This window comes from Heloderma suspectum, chromosome 5 (genome assembly GCF_057233095.1).
Source record: "Heloderma suspectum isolate Gila_16-S chromosome 5, 16-S_ref, whole genome shotgun sequence".
In the NCBI taxonomy this organism is placed as follows: Eukaryota; Metazoa; Chordata; class Lepidosauria; order Squamata; family Helodermatidae; genus Heloderma; species Heloderma suspectum.
In genome coordinates, this window is record NC_139462.1 from 27,883,885 (window position 1) to 27,902,719 (window position 18,835).

Sequence of the window (18,835 nt, forward strand, 5' to 3'; positions counted from 1 at the left end):
TGTCTGAGGCTCAGATGTAAACTGTTTGTGTCATTTGTTTCAATGGACATTATGTATGGATTCATCAACGACCTTACCTGCCAGATGAAAGGTGTGGAGAGGGAAACCTTTGCACACTTCAATCTGGAAGAGGCCGTCTGAACACTCCAGAGCTATTTGCCATGAGGATTATGCTATCTTTTCAAAGTTTGCATATAAAATGGACTTTAAATTAAGATCAACTAGGGATGTCTGTCACCAGGAAATCTGGCCCATTTTGGCCTCGCTGGATTTCTGTGGCACCCCAACTCAGCTCACATTTGCAAGCAGAGCTATGTGTTTTTCTAGATATCTTGGAACGTCTGTTTTTTAAAAAAATTTCGCTTAAATAACCATTTGTGCAAATAGCAGCCACAATCTGTGTAATTTGCAAATTTCAGCTGAAATTTGTTCAAATTACATAAATTTCAAGTGCAATTTGCGTGAATGGTTATTTTCGCAAATAAAAAAAGATGGAAAATCTGCCAGGTGGCCCGACTTGCTGCAGACTGAGTTAAGCCAGCTGGCAGAAGTCGTAACGGTGTCCGGGGCCAAGCCCCACCCTGACAACCAGATTCCTCTGACATCCCAAAGATTAACCCTTTATTTTCAATATACAACTAACATTAAAGCCTGCCACTGTTGGGTGAATGTTTAGGGAACTGGTCTCAAGAGAGGAAGAAAGGGTTTCAGTTAGGGATGGGGGAGAAATTCATACGGTTTGTATTTTCATGCAGACTTACCTAATTTTGCATTTATGAACCAGTATGCAAACTGAAACTCACTTTCCTCCAAAATTTACACTTCTGTAAATTATCTCAAATAAAAATGCGTGACTAAAAATGCATACATTAGGAGAATGTACATACAAAATAAATATATTTCTAAAAGTTACAGTAAGATGCATTATATTAGGAAAATCTGCAGAAAAAATACATATGGATATTCATATGGAAACTTTTTTTAAAAGTCTCAAAGTTCGGGATGAACTGCATGTATGACTGGAAAAATGAGAAACTGAGAGAAACTGGAACTGACAGATTTGTCCATCACTGGTTTCAGCATAAGGAAATTTCATACCTTTGAAACACAATTCTGGCATCTATGGTGCCATTACTCACTGATGGAGCACATGCTTTATATCAGGGTTGGAGAACCTCTTTCAGCCCAAGGGCTGAATTCGCTGAGAAGCTCTCAGGAGCTGCATTCCAGTGAATGGGGCCAAAGGTAAAAGTGTCAGGATTGCATCTGAGCCCATAGAGTCCCAAAGCAGCTCTGATTCTGAGGAGGAAAGACAATTCATGGGGGAGGAACTCTCTCAGACTTCAGAGGCGCAGCTGGAGGGGGAGGCCCCCCTTCCCACATCCCTGGGAGTGACAGTGAACCAGGCATGGAAAGGGAGGGACAACCTGAACTTTTAAATACTAGGCACAGCACAAGGAAGAGATTGCAGGGGCTAAGCTCGGGTGCTCGGCCCAATTGGCTTGATATCAACAGCTGTGCCCAGAAGCATCACGGGAGAGGGGGAGATCTTGCCCTCCCACCCCTTAAGTTCAGAGAATTGCCGTGTTTTTCCAAAATGGAGATCAACTGACGTCCTAACCCTTAGAAACCCCTAGATAGTTGTTCCTTTGTAGCTTCTCTGAGTCTCAAGCAATTAGCATCTGTATGCCTCATTAGGATAAATGGAATTAAAGCCTTGGAAAGCAGCCCTTTTGTCTGAGTGTTGATTTGGGCTATTGGAGTATTCAGTAGGCAACAGGGCAGCCTCTGACAAAAAGGGGCTAAAGTAGAGATATCCATCACTGGGAAATCCAGCCCTTTGGGGGCTCACTAGATTTCCACAGCACCCCCAACTTAGCTTTCATTTGTGAGCTGAACTGCAGGTAGGGTTGGCAGAGAATTTCTCCCCGAAACTTCGGGGGGCCGAGCGCCAATGTGTTCGGCCCCCCGAACAAGTTTTGGGGAGAAATCCTCTGAACCCCCCCCGCACCCTGCACCCCCCCCGGGACGGGACTTACCTTCGCCGAATGTCCCTCCCGGCGGCGGGTCCGGCCGGCGGTTCGGCGGGTGTTTGAGCGGGGCGGGAGCGGCAGCTGGTCTTTTGACCGGCTGCCGCCGCCGCCATTGCAATAAAAGAAAAAAAAATGCCCCCTGATAGGCTACGTGACGATTCACGTAGCCTATCACGGCTAGATTTGCAAAGTCAGCCGTGATAGGCTACGTCAATCGTCACGTAGCCTATCACGGGTGACTTTAAAAAAAAAAAAAAGTGTGTACAGATAATGGCGGCCCCCATAGGGAGCCGCCATTCCCGTTCCTTATTTGGTCGCCGTAGTCTACGTAAACATTTACGTAGACTACAGCGACTAAATAAGGAACACGAATGGCGGCTCCCTATGGGGGCCGCCATTAGCGTACGCGCTTTTTTTTTTTTAAAGTCACCCGTGATAGGCTACGTGACGATTGACGTAGCCTATCATGGCTGACTTTGCAGATCTAGCCGTGATAGGCTACGTGAATCGTCACGTAGCCTATCAGGGGGCGTTTTTTTGTTTTTTTTTTAACTTTCGCGTTCGCGGCCGGGCGAGGCGGGAAGCCTCCTCCCCAGCCTGAATTTTGGCTGGGCCGAGGTGGGAAGCCTCCCCCCCGGCCTGAATTTCGGCCGGGCCGAGGCGGGAAGCCTCCCCCCCTGGCCTGAACTTCGCGGGGGGACCAGCGAAGCGCCTCCCCCCCACCGCGAACGTCCTTCGAGGACAGGTAAGGGACTTTCGTCCACTCCTAACTGCAGGTTTTTCCTGAAATCTAGGAACTTATTACATTTTTTTTATTTGCAAAAATAGAAATGTGCACAAATTGTGCCTGTGATTTGCCCAGATTTCAGTCTTAATTTGCACAAATTGTGTAAATTTCAGCTGCAATTTGTCACATTTCTATTTACGCAAATGAAGGAAAATGTGCAAAGTGGCCCAACTAGATGCAGAGTTGGGCCAGCTCATGGGGAAATGATCCAAAGTCATTTGGGTGGGGGTGGGGGGGCTGATTAACCCCCTCTGACAGATTCCTCTGACATCCCTAGGCCAAACTACCAAAAATAAATAAGTAAATAAATCAAAATACCAGCACCTTTTAGCTTACAGCTCATAATTTCAGTCACTAAGCCTTAGAAGAAGTATTTCAACCTTTTAGAAGGGGGAAAAAACTGCACAAAGCGAGGAAACGACCAAGTGGTTGGTAGACAGGGGAAAGGAGGTGAAGCCAGAAAAGGGGGTGAGGCTATCTGGGGAACTTCAGAGGGCCAAATTGGAACTCCAGAAGGGCCAGATTTGGTCTGTGGGCCTGAGGTTCCCCACTCCTGCTTTACATGCTTACAGTCTCGTGTTCAATCTGTGGCATTTCCAGTTAAAGTATCTAAGGCAGCAGAACTGGAAAAGATCTTTGGCTGAAACATTGTAGAGCTTCTGCTTGTCAGAGCTGGCTGTACTAAGCTTGGTGGACCAGTGGCTTGATTCAGTATAAGGCAGCTGCATCATTTTTGTTTTTCTCCCAATGTTTCACCTTTTGGTAGCAACCATGTCTGAAGTTATTTTGCTCATGTAGACCTCTAGCCACAGCCCAGTTCTTCCAGCAAAGTCCTCCTAACATTTCTAGAGTTATAGTATTGTGTGGCCCAATTCACTATGATGCTTTCTTCTGTACAGTGATTGATGCAATGAGTAGATGGCATCTCTGGGGAGGACCATAAAGGAAACTGGCAAGAGAAGACTGGAATGCTGATATGTGATGGTTTCCCATAAGTTAGGGCTCCTTCACACAAGATGAATTTCCATATGGATATCTATCTGGGAAAGAAATTGCTTCTTCCTTGTGGGTGCATGCACTGTAATGTATGATGAATGCCCATGTGTTTGTCTTATGTACAGATGGCAGGAAACAGCAGTGTGAGTGGCAGTGTGTTCGAACAGCAAGACAGATGCATGCATCCACTACATAGGGGGCAGCAAGAAGAGGGCCTTCGCATGAGAGCACTTGTGGATGTCTAGAATTAAGAGTGAATGCTAAGCATGTAGAAAGCCAGTTATGACATTTACTGAACTGGGGGAACATTGATAAGAATATTGCTGTTATAAGCATCCTTGGCCCATTGTGTGTCAAACTGTGGTAATAGTAGTTCTGTGCTGGAATTAGACAATATGTTCTAACTTTCTGGACAACTTTCCCTGTTATCAGGTGTTAAGCTAGGAATTTTAAAGATAATCAGAATCACTGATCTAATTTCACTGTACTCCTGACTTTAATGGTAGCAGATTTCATATAATGTTGACTTCCACCAATGTCACCCTAAATTTAACCAGCAGTACTTTGAAGTATCCATAGTGTAAGTGCACCACCTTTACTTAAATTAGGTCTCATTAGCAGACCATTTTTATAGCACAATTAATCTACTGCTATGCACCTGAAATAAGGGCATTGCCTGTATAAACACTCTGGATGCAGAATCTCCCTGCTAAATGGTGACAGCCGGCCATTACTTTTAAAAGCTTGCCACTAGGGTCATATTCTAAGCATAACATGGGTAGATTTATGTAACTCCTATTATTTTACAACATGGTGGTCTTATGCTAGCGATCTGCAAATGGTACAGGTAAATCCACACATTCCATTGAAGACTATCCCAGTGCTTTGGGTTGCTGGGTTTGGTGGCGAAACTATATACCAGCAGGAATTCTAAAGCTATGAGACATATTTCCAAGCTGCTCTCAGATCTTCAGATTCACAATCTCCAAAGTGATGTGCACAGCCTTGTTGTTCCCAGTCTGGGCCTCTTAGTCCTTTCCATACTCAAACCACCTTGCATTTTTCTTAGCCCAGGCAGTATCTGTGAGTATCTCTTCCAGGGTTAAATGCACAGGAAGTTATATAGCCAATTCTAGACAAGCCACCATTCTCAAAGAGTGTCAGGCCTTGGCCTAGCTCTGTGATGGGCTGCAGCTGGAATCCAACTCAGGTGCAGGTGGGTGAAGGGATCAAATGGTTACAGACAAGCACAGAATCACAGCCAGCTAGGTCAAGCACCAAGGCAGAAAAGTGCAAGGGCTAGAAGCACATGTGAGCTCAAAGGCAGGCAGGGGTCACAATCTGAGGCAGCAGTCAGGAAAAGGAAGCAGAAGAATTGCTTCAGCTGGATTGAACTTCAAGGGCTTTATATGGTCTTGAGTGTCCTGATTGGCTGGGGGAGTCAGCTAACTCTCTTGAGGCTGGAACTGGAGCCTAGGATATCCTTTTCCTGAAAGTCCAGTTTGCCTGGCCTCTTGAGGGCCCAGAGGGCTGGAGACACAGGAGGTGATGGCAGTGGAAACTGGCTGCTGAAGGCCCTATTTTGATTACCCTCTCAGCATCTTACCAAGAGAAAGGTGAACTACTTTAAAGAGGTTATAATTGCTTATCTTTGGCACAACCTCCCACTGGCTCCCCCTAAGGTGTATCACCTTAGGTGTGTTTGTGTGTGTGTAAGGGGAGGGGAGGGGAGTGATTGGGGAAGGAACCAGAATGCTGCCATGTGTGCTCCCAATCAGTATCCAGCAAAATGGGGAACCTCACAAAGGATTTCACGTTTTTCTTTCTCACATATCTTTGAATTCCATTACAGTTGACCTTTCATGTTCCTGATCCTTTTTGTAGTGCTTGATCCTGGTCTGAGCCTAAGAGTAAAAATGTCGGCAGGCCAGTTCTTCCAAATCTCATTAGGTTTCATCTGGACTTTGTTTCACTTTCTTCCCATTGAAGTCAATGAGACTTAACTTAAGTCATGGCTAACTTTGCATATTGATTTCAATGGCTGGAACTACCCTATTTTTTTTTGTGCCACGATGAGGATGCATACAAAGGAGCTTCCCATGTGGACTGGTGCTAAATGTGGACTGGTGCTAAATGTGGACTGGTGCTAAACTTAGTGCTAAATACCAGATAAGATCCATACAAAATTGTTTGGACATTTGCAAAAGTGGATTAGGCCAGTTATGCTGGTCCTGCTCACCTTCCATTTTGTCATTTGGATCCATAGGGATCCAAATGCAGTTTGACACAGTTTCCAGTTCCATACAGCTTAGGGATGCTCTGTATAAAGATGCTAACGCCTGAAGAATCCTCTGCCTGGAAGTGTCCTTTGTATCCAAAATGGAAACATAGCCTCCAAGTCACAGTGCAAGAACACAAGCGCCTTTAAGTCCCAACTTGAAAGGATGGGTTGTTTTTAGATTTAGATGGATTTGTTTACTGATAAAAAGTAAAGACGTTCTGAGTTGTTTGATCCCTGCCTTTGCCTTTTACAGCTGAAGATGATTAAAGACCATCATCAGTACAATCTGATGTGCCAAGGTATTTAGCATACATGTCTCTCGCTCAGTGGAGGCTCATAGCAATGAGCGATTTGCTTACGATGGGCATGAATCATCTTCCCTGTCCAGGAGAAATAGGAGTGGAAGAAGTGCACCTGAGACCTTAATGTGACTCCCACTGTGCTTCCCTTCTGTTCCTGAGTAGATCAAGGCAAAGGTGAAATAAATGCATGCAGAACTTCAGCCCTTGGCATGTGAAGTCACTTCACATGACTTCATGTGAAATCAAGGGTGTCAGGCATCATTATTTAACTCCTGGCATACTGGCAAAAAGCTACCAGATGAACATGACGTCAAGAGACGTTGTTGAACACCAATCATTTGATCATAATTCATTCTTGCATACATCCCATATATTTATTTGCAGTCATTTTAAAATGGTGTTTTGAGAAATCATAGGGTTTCTCAAAAGCCTATCAATAAGATCAACTGTGGCCTGAAAGACTGATTACTCAGCACTGCGGATCTTACCTTGCAATACACATCTGCAGGAAGTGTTCAGCGTATTCTGAAGTAAATTCTAAGTTCATGAAGGGCAACACTGAGACTCAACGGGACTAACCAATGCCCTGTTTGAACAGTGTGTGCTCTCTAGACCAAGCTCTTTAATTCTCTGCACTGCCCAGTGGTTTCTTGTCAGGAAGATGGATGGGGAAAGGATAGCAGGCTTCAAAACAATTGATCTAATGTGCTGAAGTCAATTGAGAAGGAAGGCAAATGGCAGCGGCCATAGCCACCGCCATTTGCGTACGCGGTTTTGTTTTGTTTTTAAACCCACCCAACCATGATAGGCTACGTAAAGATTTACGTAACCTATCACGTCTTTTTTTTTTTTAAACCTAGCCATGATAGGCTACGTAAATCTTTACGTAGCCTATCATGGTTGGGTGGGTTTAAAAACAAAACAAAACCGCGTACACCTCACTGAAATCCGTGGCGGAATTCTCCACCATCCCTACTGACCGTTACCTCAAGTTGTGGCACCAAGTTCCATACATTAATGTGCTATGTGAAGAAGTATTTTCTTTTGTCTCTCCTAAATCTCCTGCATATTGATTTCATTGGAGGACCTTGAATTCTAGTACTTCCGAAAGGCAGAAAAACATCTCCCTAGCCACTTTCTTCACCCAAACAATGCCTAATTTTGAAAACTTCTATCATCTCTCTCTTTGGTTATCTTTTGTCAAAACCAGCCTTCACCAACCTGGTGCCCTCCAGATGTTTTTGCATCCAACTCCCATCAGCCTCAGCCAGTCAGAAATGCTGGGAGCTATAATCCAAAATATCTGGAGGGCATCAGTTTGGGGAAGGCGGTTCCTGTTGTCTTCAGTGGCTTAGATCAGGTTCTTAACTTCACAACATCTATGAGCAGGACCTTCAGCCCTCCTGTTGCTCCTCACTTGTAATCACAACCAGAATAGGATTGCTTTTGAGAGTAGCATTTCCTACAATGGTGTGTAACAATGTCTTCGAAGGGAAGTGTTTTGTTTTGCATATGACAAACTAACATAGCTTGAGCATATTGGCAGTGCACTCAGTACTGACTTTGATAGGAAACCTGTAAGATATGGATAGTTATTTTAAATTGTGAACAGATCCAGGACAGAGGGTCAGGGGGAATGAAAGTAATTTGTTGCTCCTGAAATTTTTGAATAATGAGAAGAGGAACATATATAAGAAACGACATACCTGGAAATGACATACATGTGTCCTAATCATTTTCTATTCATGTCAAATTCTCGACTGTTCTCACTGTGGTTAGGGACTCTGTGTTCACTTTAATTTTGTTTGTTTTTTGAGGTCAGAGGTGGCTTTAAGAAAACTGAACTGGCATGAGTGCTGGTGAATGTAAACCTTCCATGGGGAACATGTTAAAGTGGCAGGAGTAAACCTCTATGAATATAGTTGGACTTACTTCTGAGTAAACCTCTATAAGATTGTGCTGTAAAGCTGAAATTAGCTTTGTAACATCAAATACGCACACACACGCGCACACATATATTTCTAGAACAAGGATATATACACTTTTTAATTTACTTGTATTCATTTTCTTAAGGAATGGCTATTCCCAGATGGATTGGCAACCTAGATAATGCAGCATCATCTACTGAGAATTAGTTAGAGAAAATGACTATAAACAGACTAAAATATAGCCTGCTTCATTTTCTTTGTTTTCAGTGAAGGGGAGAAGTAGCATAGACACTGAATAATTAACAATAATAAGTTAGTATTAATCAGATATTGCAATAAAAATGTAAAATGTAAGGAGGAAGAAAATGTGTCATGGAATAATGTGCTGGACAGATTCCAGTGGCACCCTATGCTGGATGTTGTTGTGTTTTTTTGGAAAATGTAAAGAGTAGAGTTTGACTCATTGCTTGTGAATGTATATATGCACATTTGTATATGTATTATTAGACAAGAAGATGAGTTTTTCCACCTATATAGCACAACGTACGTAGAAACCTGATATCAAAACACATAACTGAATATTAGGCAAGCTTATAGAATATTGGCATTCATGGAAGTCAGTTTCTGTGTCGTTTCAGTGATGTGCAGTTTGTTGTACTTTGTTGCATTCAAGCTCCATATGGCTTTTAGAAACTAAACAGGGTTAGGGATGGATGAGAATCCCATATCAATTCCATTTTGGTAAGAATTTACCAACATTTGTGAACTTCTCCATATTTGGGACAATAAGAATTTGAGATTTAAAATATTTGAATGTGGGTTTGACAGATTCATCCATTCAAACCCAGGGCTTTGAGTGCTTTGGTCTTGAAAGTCTGGGTTTGAATTCCAGTGTACTCAACCATACTAGCTCTGATTTAGGGTTGCCACCGCTTTTTTTTTTTTTCTGACAGTCTCCTCATCTTTAAGAAATTGATGCCAGCAGGTACGACATGGTTCTCTCTATGCTGGGAATAGCCATACCTATTGTATTTGGTGGTGCAGATGGGTGAAAATTATGTTTCACTTCATTTTTGATGAGAATTTACCAAAATTCCCAAAGTTCATATTTGGGAGAGGGGGAAAAAACCTTGAGGTTGTTGTTGTTTTTAACTGAATGCTGGAGAAAGTGAAATGGGCAGATTCACCAATCCCTATAAGCATGGTTGTTAACAGGGTTCTGTACAGCTCTGGAAGCAGGTCTGCAGCAGAGTTTTATGTAGTTCAGGGTTAGGGTGCAGAGAAAGGGGAGTGTGGATCCTAGGCTGCACTTAGGGGGAGGTTACTCAGTAAAATAACAGTTCCTGAATATAGCATAGAAGATAAAACGTACAAGCAATGATAGTGCAATATTGATAGAGGCTAGGTATTTTATTTTTTTAGATGTCTTTGAGATTTTCCTTGGAGCTGACTAGCATCAAAGCCTAATTTCTAAAATAAGAGCTTTAAGGCACAATTCTATGCATGTTTAAACATAGGGAAAAAAAGTCTTACAACCCCTAGTATTAACCCAGCCAGCCCCCAAAAAGAACAGAACAGGACACAGATTTGCATGACATTTGCATGCCAGCATGGAAATCATTGATATAATTTACACAGAAGCACAATCCATCTCACTATAGTGGGGGAAACTGTGTCTAGGTGCCCTCTGTGCCTGCTCAGTCTGCTGTTCAGGTGCTAACTGTTGATGGGCCATTTCAAGGCCCCTACTCTGCTCTCCCTTCTTATGGTTCTTTATCTTTAAACCAGACTTGGACTGGACATGTCTTCAAATAGAAATCTGTCCTCTGTAAAGTAGGACACATGGCCACCCTTTTATGTACTGTGCTCTGCCATGCATATTGTAGCCCGTCTACCATCTCCACTGAAGCAATGTATGCGCCAGGATGATAACATAGCACCCTAGCCATGATACATGTAATGATATCTTTGTCTGTTTGCTCACCACCCAATCCTTATGTGAACTGCTGTCAGAAACCTGCAGAAACATCCTAACAGTGAGGGCCCTTTGGCAGTGAAACAGACTGCCTCATGAGGTGTTTAAGCAGAGGCTGAATAGCTATCTGCCAGGGGCATCCTGCTATAGCTGCATCCTGCACTGCAGATGTTGCATTGAGCAGAGGTTTTGTCTAGATGATCTCCAAGGTCCTTTCCAACTCTGTGATTCTATGACCATCCCATCAGCTCATATTTTACTTTCTCCACATCGCTGTGGCTTTTGCCCTGCAATGGTGATTTCTGCCCCCATGAGTCCTACCATTTAATTTAATTAATTTAAACGTGGGTTAAGGGGGTGGCAGCTATAGCTGGATGATACATGTGCTTTGCATATGGACCCAGGTTCAGTCCCGTATGTCTCTGCTGCCAAAGGCAGCAGAGCTTGTCAAGACCTCTGCCTGAGACCTTGACATGCTGTCAGTCAGACAGGCAGCCTACACTCAAAGGCATTCCTGTTCTAATGCTCCAGTTCTTCTAGGACTGAGCCCACTGCCGGCCTTGAGAACACCCTGCCTTAGATTAAGCCCTTGCAAATATTTATATGCCTGCAGTGCCTCTAAATATTCTCAGAAATGAGTAATGGCATGCAGCTGCCAAAATATATGCATCTGGCCAAAGTTTACAGCAGACATATACAGGGAAGCAGCAGCTTAACATAGCAATCCATTAGGTGTGCAGTTGCCTGCATTGAATCTTGAGGAACAGGTCAACTGCCCATGTTGATGGCCAAGCATAAATTGGACATGGAAAACCTTGGCTAATGTGCAGTTACTTAGAAAGAGTTGCATTGCTTCCTCACTCAAGTCCATTAAAGACAACATAAACACTTCACCCTCTGCTTATTTCTCACGGGGGTAATGTGTCAAAATTATGGACGTAATCATTATTAATTCCTTTGATATTTATCAACTGCCCTAACATTAATCATGATAAACACCTCTGGTATTAATGTGGATGTCATTAGTATAGCACTTCAAGTTTTTCTACTGCTGCTGACCCTTCATTAACTGGACCATTAGTTACAAGGTGTTACTTTTTGCATAAACAACAAATTCCTGTTGGTTGTGTGTGTTTAAGTCCTATGCATTATGGACAAATTATGTTTGCAATGCAGTGAGATGGATTGGGCCCTGTCACACAGATACCATGGGTTGGATCCAGATGTAGTCATACTTAGAGTAAGCCCATTAGCCCTTTTCAGGATGTTAAATTCATGCAGCCTCTACAGGTGAGGGGAGAAGTGGAGATGAGTACACTAGTTCCATCCCTCCTTCTCATCACCCTCCACCTGTAGAAGATGCTGTCTGCAGTGAAGAGTTTCCTCTCTCCATGGAGTTTCCCTGCACTATTTAGAACCCTGATTTTCCAGAATTCTAAATTATGCAGAGAACCTCCATGGATAGAAGAGAAGAGACTCTTTTCTGCAGACTGTCACCCTCTACGCATGATGAGAACAACAGAGCGTGATGAGAACAACAGCGGCAGAGGGAGCTGAGCTAGCATTCACTTCCTTGTATGCAGAGACTACACTCATTTAAAACACTTGAGGACAGCTATAGAAACCAGTGAGACTTAAGTTGATTTCAATGGGTCTGCTCCAACCATGAGTAAATCTGGATCCAACCCTGTGAATTCAGATTGGATCCATAGCAAGGAGTGCAGGAAATTGCTATGCAGAAATCTGGAGCAGTTTCTCCCATTGATCCACCACCATTTTAACACATTTCCCATGGTGTGTGTGTGTGTGTATGTATGTTTGTGTATCTCCAAATCAATCTTCAAGTAGCTTCAGGGAAGGCTAACAGGGGATTCAGTCTAAGCTAATTAAAATGTCCATACTGGAACATTAAAAAGGTAATGTTGTAGCTAGGGCTATATGTCACAGCCAAGGTCCAGGGTCTCCCCAAATGATCTCTCAGAGACTGGGAGATGATGGGGGGGGGGGTAGCTGAAAACATCAGCACCTGGGCTGGCATGAGCATGCCAGGGCCCATTGGAGCTTACCCTAGTTTCCACAGCATCCTCCCTCCCTCCCTCTCTCCCTCCCTCCCTCTCTTTCTTTCCGCTTCTTCTTAAAAAAATAATAATAATCAATGCAGCAGCTGGCTATGCATGTGCAAGGTTACAAATGTTCCTTTGATTATTTTCCCTTGAAAATAGAGTATCCCTTTCTACAACAAAAATTGTGTTTATTACCAGATAAATGTGTTTAGCATCAGGGTAGCAAAAGCAAACTCCATTTTATTCCCATAGTCATGATGTTGCTATGATTTAAGTGTGTTTAAACTGCAAAACTGCACACATTTGGAGTATATATTCTCCTTTTTTCAAACTTGGCAAACTGTCTTTGTTTGTTTGCTGTAACATATCAGGAATATACAGTCAGGGCCAGAAATATTGGAGCAAGGATAACTGTTTTGGCAGTTGGCCTCTGTACACCACCACATTGAAGTTGAAAGGAAACACACCCAGATGGGAGCGAAGTCAGGACTTTCAGCTGTAATTCAAGGGGTTTGATAAACTTTTGTCAAACTTTTGTCAAACCCCTTGAATTACAGCTGAAAGTCCTGACTTTGCCCCCATCTGGGTGTGTTTCCTTTCAACTTCAATGTGGTGGTGTACAGAGGCCAACTGCCAAAACAGTTATCCTTGCTCCAGTATTTCTGGGCCTGACTGTAGATGCTATTGTAAAGCATGGATTGGCAACGGCAGGGAGAGAAGAGAAATGTTCATGGTGTGCTTCACAACAGAAATAATACATATAGCCATCTAAAAAGTAAAAACTAATACATGTGGCCGTCTTTAAAAAAAGGAAAAAAGAAAAGAAGACCTTAAATCCATGATATAAAATGACCTAGCAGCTCCAGTGTAAAGAAGCAAAGAAGGATCAAGCTGGAGATTTATTTTGATTTTTGAAGGACGAATGTGTATCATGAGGAATCAAGGTTATAAAGTTGCCAGACCACGTAGCCTAATACTCCCTGCCTGACTACTCTGAAGGCAGTGGCTCTCTGGGCTCACAAGCAGAGGACTTTCCTGGGCATAACACATGGGTTCTGTTAACTGGAAATGCCAAGCTAAGACTATTACTGAGCTATCTAACACTTCTCATGCATTTGCTCTGGCTAGACATGAAGTGGCCTGCAACTCAGTGCTCACTATCTGTTCCATGTCACATAAGTCAAGGCAGGAGCCTTCCCTCGTAAAGAGCTATTCTCCCAGCAAAGGACTGCAATCAACTGAGGCCTTAAGAAGGCTGCCAGAGCCTGGTATTTCAGAGGATCTACCCTTGCTGGGATCCTTACGTGGCCAGTGTCTGCATGGCTGAGGGACAGGAGAAGCTGTAGGGGAGTTATCTTCAAAGTCAGGTGGCCCCCATGAAGTGACTTGTGACCTGTCTGGATCTGAGTCCTTCTCAGGGTAATGGTTATGGGCTTATGGTTATGGTTGCTTGCTTGAGATTGCTTGCTTGAAGTCATTTTAGATATATGTTGTCTTGTGTATATTGTCTGTTCATGTGTGTTTTATGTAAATGGCTTTTAATCTTTTTTAACAGGGCTAGGGGTGGGCAAATGAGGGATGTTCAAGACCACCAAGATTCTCCAAACATCATCCCACCACTCATCTCGTGCCCAGTTTCCATTCATGGTCGCTACTCGCTCTGTGCACAGGAGAAACTTGCACAAACCGAGCTGCAATGGAATGGGAGATTTGCACAAGGTTCCCCAAATTTGCACAATTTTCTTCCATAGACTGAAGTAGGGATGTCAGAGAATTCCACCACGGATCTCGGTGAGGCCGAATGCCAGTGCATTCGCCCCCCCAAAATCTGTGGCGGAATGGCCTGCCACCCCCCCGCCCCCTCGTGGATCCCCTTGGGACGAGACTTACCTGGGGCGGATGTTCCGGGTGGCAGTGGCTGCAGCGGCGGCGGCGGCGGCTGCAGCGGCTGGTCTTACGTAAATATTTACGTAGGCTAAAACGGCGAATCAAAAAGGGACGCAAATAGCGCCCGCTACGCTATTTGCGTTCCCCTTTATTTTCACCATAATAGTCTACATAAATATTTATGTAGACTAAGATCGCGAAAAATAAGGAACGCAAATGGCAGTGGTCGTAACTGCCGCCATTTGCATACGTGGTTTTTTGTGGGGGGTTTTACCCAGAGCCCTCTGCGGCCAGAAATCCGGCTGCGGACAGCTCTGGCCTGGGCTGGGCCTGGCTGGCTGCTCCACAGAGCCTCCATGGAGCACAGCTGGCCATTCGAGGATTCCGGGGGGGGAGGAACGGATCACCTCCCCCCCGTCGAGGATTCCGGGGGGAGGGACAGAACACCTCCCCCCCACCATAAACATAATCTGTGGAAAGGTAAGTGACTTTCGTATATCCCTAGACTAAAGCAGGGCTGATACAGTCTACAGAGGAAATTTGTGCAAATTAGGAAAATTGTGCAAATCGAACTGGGAATTGGGAACGAGAGGAACATGAGCATGTGTTCAACAATTTGTGAATATTTTCAGCAGACACATGCTCGCATTCATGTTTGGAGCTTCGGAGGGGCATGCTTGCAGGTTTGGTGAGCAAAAACAACATTCTCAGACATCCCTACTCATGGTACCTTGAACTAAGGGATATATTGTGGCATATGTTTTTATGGACTAGAGTCCTCTCCAGCAGATCAATGAATGAAGGCATTATCCTCAGTTAGCATATGAATGCCCAAGGGAGAGAGAGACAAGAGACAGACAGACAGACAGACAGACAGACAGACAGAAGTATAGAGGAGTGGAAATACTTTGGACAAAAGGCCATGAAATGCAAGAAGTATGGTCTGTGTCATTTCTGTACAAATCTCAGGTATACACACAACCATTCGCAATAGCAGTAGTGGGAGAAAAAAGTTTAGTCTCATTGAGCCCTAAATGTATGGAATCAAACTCAGTGATACGTTCTAATTCAGCAATTCCATGTTGGGATTTCCCTTCATTTAGCTTTCTTCTGAGAATATTGACTTTCAGGTCTGTAGCAGTGTGTCATGGGGAATTGAAATATTCTTCCTCTTGTTCTTCATGCATCTGATATAGAGATGGACAAATCTATCTCTTTTGCTTTCTACAACCTTCTAATATTTTGAAGGACAAGCTGGTTGCATCCTGTTTCTATATCAGTTTGCAAATTTTGGGTCAGCATAAAAAGCCAGCATGGAAATTGCATGCATTTTTGTAAACATCTCCTAATATACACATTTCTGTACATATGCTTTCCTTAATATACACATTTTTTCAAGTAATTTACCCCAATGTATGCATTTTTGTATGCAATTTTCCCTAATGTATGCATTGTTGTAAGTGTTCCTTGATCGGAAAACTGCATTGCCAAATTTGAAGGATAATCATGTTCTAGTTTGCGTATTCATTTGGGAAGTGCACATTAGGTTGATTCCTATTAAAATTGGAACCACATTTATCTGCCATCCCTAATCTAATAGTGTAGCATTAGTCCCCAAAAGCTTATGTCACAATAAATATATTAGCTTTTCAGGTGTGCCACAAGACTACTTTTTTCCGTAACAAACACAGAATTGTTGTATATGGATGTTCATTACCACTTAACACAATACCACCTCTGCAAGTCTGAGGATGTCCAAATAATTCTTTATAGACCAATTTAACTAGTTATTTTATCCAATTCCCTTTAAATGGGATTACACTTATAGCCTGTGAACTGACCTCTAAAGAAACTCAAGGTCTAGATCAAGTGTGCTGTCTCTTATAGCCTTTGCTGCACTGAAGCAATTCAGTTTGGGGCTCTTTCTGGACAAATATGTATATATAATCTTCTCCCTTTGAAAGCTGACACCCATCTGATCCATTATTCCTTCAAGCCTTCTCAGCATGTAATGCAAATATTCTTTTCCCAGAGCTTGCATGCTGGACTTTGAGAAGTATTTATCTCCCCAGGAACTCTGTTAATTTAATATTGGATTCGGTTACTAGTGTCAGTAAGAGTCCTCAGAAGGCTATATTTATAGATATAGCTCCTACTCTGGCTGTGTCCTGCTTCCAGGCTGTGAGAGATGGGCAGTCATATAGCTCTCATTAGCTGTAATATGTTTGGCAATTTGGAATGAATGGATGAGCCTCATGGCTTTTATGGCACCATACAGACTTTTAGAATGCACTGTTTTTCGAGGAAGACAAGATGACTGAATTTACGGAGAGACTCTCTGGCCTCTTCTCACTTGACTGAAGCTGTTGCACGTCAGCCTTCACTGTTCAGCAGGAGATTAGAAAGAACAACAACCAAGTTCTGTCTGTGTGTGCTGAGCTGTCCTTGTCATCTTGAATATCACTCTGTTTTCTTGCAGCCTGTGACCTTATGAACCATGGCATCTTGGCTCTTGTCAGCTCCATTGGCTGTACGTCAGCAGGATCTCTCCAGTCCTTGGCAGATGCTATGCACATCCCTCACCTTTTCATCCAGCGATCAACAGCTGGGACTCCAAGGAGTGGCTGTGGGACCACCAGGAGCAACCGGAATGATGACTACACACTCTTTGTCCGCCCACCTGTCTACATCAATGATGTCATCTTGAGGGTGGTCACAGAATACGCCTGGCAGAAATTCATCATTTTCTATGATAGCGAGTATGGTAAGTGTTTACTCTGTCTGTGTGTGTATATGGAGTAATTGTTATCATTGAATACGTATAAGACTATTAAATACAATTGCATTAAGATCCTTAAAATCGTCCGCTAGATTACATTCCTCTCTAAGCATTTTATGACAGTATTAGCATTTCACATAATCCTTTGATTTTTTTTTTTAACTTCTCTACTTCTGAAAGCCATCAGTGTTTATGGCTTTGCTTGATAATTCCTTTGATAAGTGCTGAATTGAGTAGCTAATGGTGTTTTTCATGTGTGGCGCTAAGAAGAGCATTTGAGCCCCTCTCACACTTTGCATGTCATATCACGTATGAATGTTATTCAGGCAGAGGGCTTTGGGAAGAAAAAATGAATTAGCTTTTCAGCCAGTCCTGATTTTTGACATTCATGTTAAGGGCCAATTTAAAATAAAAGTCAATACAAGAAGTGCCAAACGACCTAACTTTCACTTACCATCCATCTTGCCAATGTTCATGAAGTGTCTTTATGCCAGCATGAGGAAATGGATCATGGCAATTTAGAGGGCAGCATATTTAATTTCTTCATATTAAATGAGTTTGCATGGTAGTGGGCTTTCATCATATGCTTCTGTAATTTGGGGAGCAGGAATTTAAAAAGGTATTGGAAGCAAGGCCATGCGTCCAAGACCAGACCCCTTGGTTTATGTTCTAAACAGAAAGTAAAAGAAGTCATTAGTCACAGTAGAAAGTTGGTTGCGTGAGAAGCTTTGGCCTGTGGATCTGAGGTTCAACACTCCTCCTCTGGCACCTGTAGTAACCCACAGCTCACCTGCTTCATGTTATGCCAAATCTGAGGAAACTGATCCTGATGCTAAGTCTGAGGAAACTGACCCTAAAGCATAGGATATCCCACAGCATGCATCAAGATGCAGTACTAGAAAAAACAACGTAGCAAACAGAAACACAGAACAGAACCAATAACATGCATTAGAACAGGTTGTTCAGAGTGTGTCCCCAGAGACAGTAGGGATTGATCCAAGTGAACCAAATGTAAACTGAGCTCTGCAGGGCCTGGTGACTGTCAAAGTCCCATCCATCAAATGAAGTTTATTTATTATTCTTTTTTGTATTTATATCCCTCAGTCTGGAGGGAGCCCCAAGGCTAGTAACTAACAAATGAATTAGAACCAAGACATAAAACAATATACAGTATATAGCAATAAGCTTCACAAAGACTCTGCAAAACAGCAGCATGGCTGTAAAAACAATGTCTCACCATATCCAGCAGCTAATAGCATCAGCACCTGAAAGCTTTCTCAAACAACCAGAATGTCACTGCTCAACCAAAAGCCAAGCAGTGACTGGGCCGGGCAGTCCTCCCTGTGGACTAGATGTGGGGAACCTCAGGCCCAGGGACCAAATCCGGCCCTCCTGGGGTCCCAATTTGGCCCTCCAGGATTCTCAAATGGCCACACCCCTTTCCCCCACCACCAATCATTTGGTGGTTTCCCAACAACTGTGCAGTTTTCTCCCCATTCTAAAAGGTTGAAAGGCCTCTCCTAAGGCTTAGTTACTGGCAATGAGACAGCACTGAGAACAGTTTTGGGGGCCGAATTGCCCACCCCTGTGGGCCAAATGTCATTGGGGGCATGTCCCTGCCCCCTAACATCAATGCCCTTTTTTCTTTTTCTTTTCTCCATGTTGGAAGGAGGGCAGAGTCAGAGGAGAGCAAGCACTCTGCCCCATGTGTGAGCGAGTCCTAATCCCCACTGCCCTTCATGCCCACTGCTGTCTCCAATCTCAGATCAGAGATAGCAGCAAGGATGAGGGCCATTGGGACCCA

The 18,835-nt window shown here is 43.4% G+C and overlaps 1 protein-coding gene across 1 annotated transcript in view; it reads left to right on the plus strand.

Moving 5' to 3' along the window:
- Positions 1-18,835, plus strand: part of GRID2 (glutamate ionotropic receptor delta type subunit 2) — a 1,421,890-nt gene that overhangs the window by 775,641 nt on the left and 627,414 nt on the right. The window contains exon 3 of the mRNA XM_084855634.1: positions 16,732-17,016. Coding sequence (XP_084711760.1) covers positions 16,732-17,016 — 285 coding nt within the window. The remainder of the gene's footprint in view (positions 1-16,731; positions 17,017-18,835) is intronic.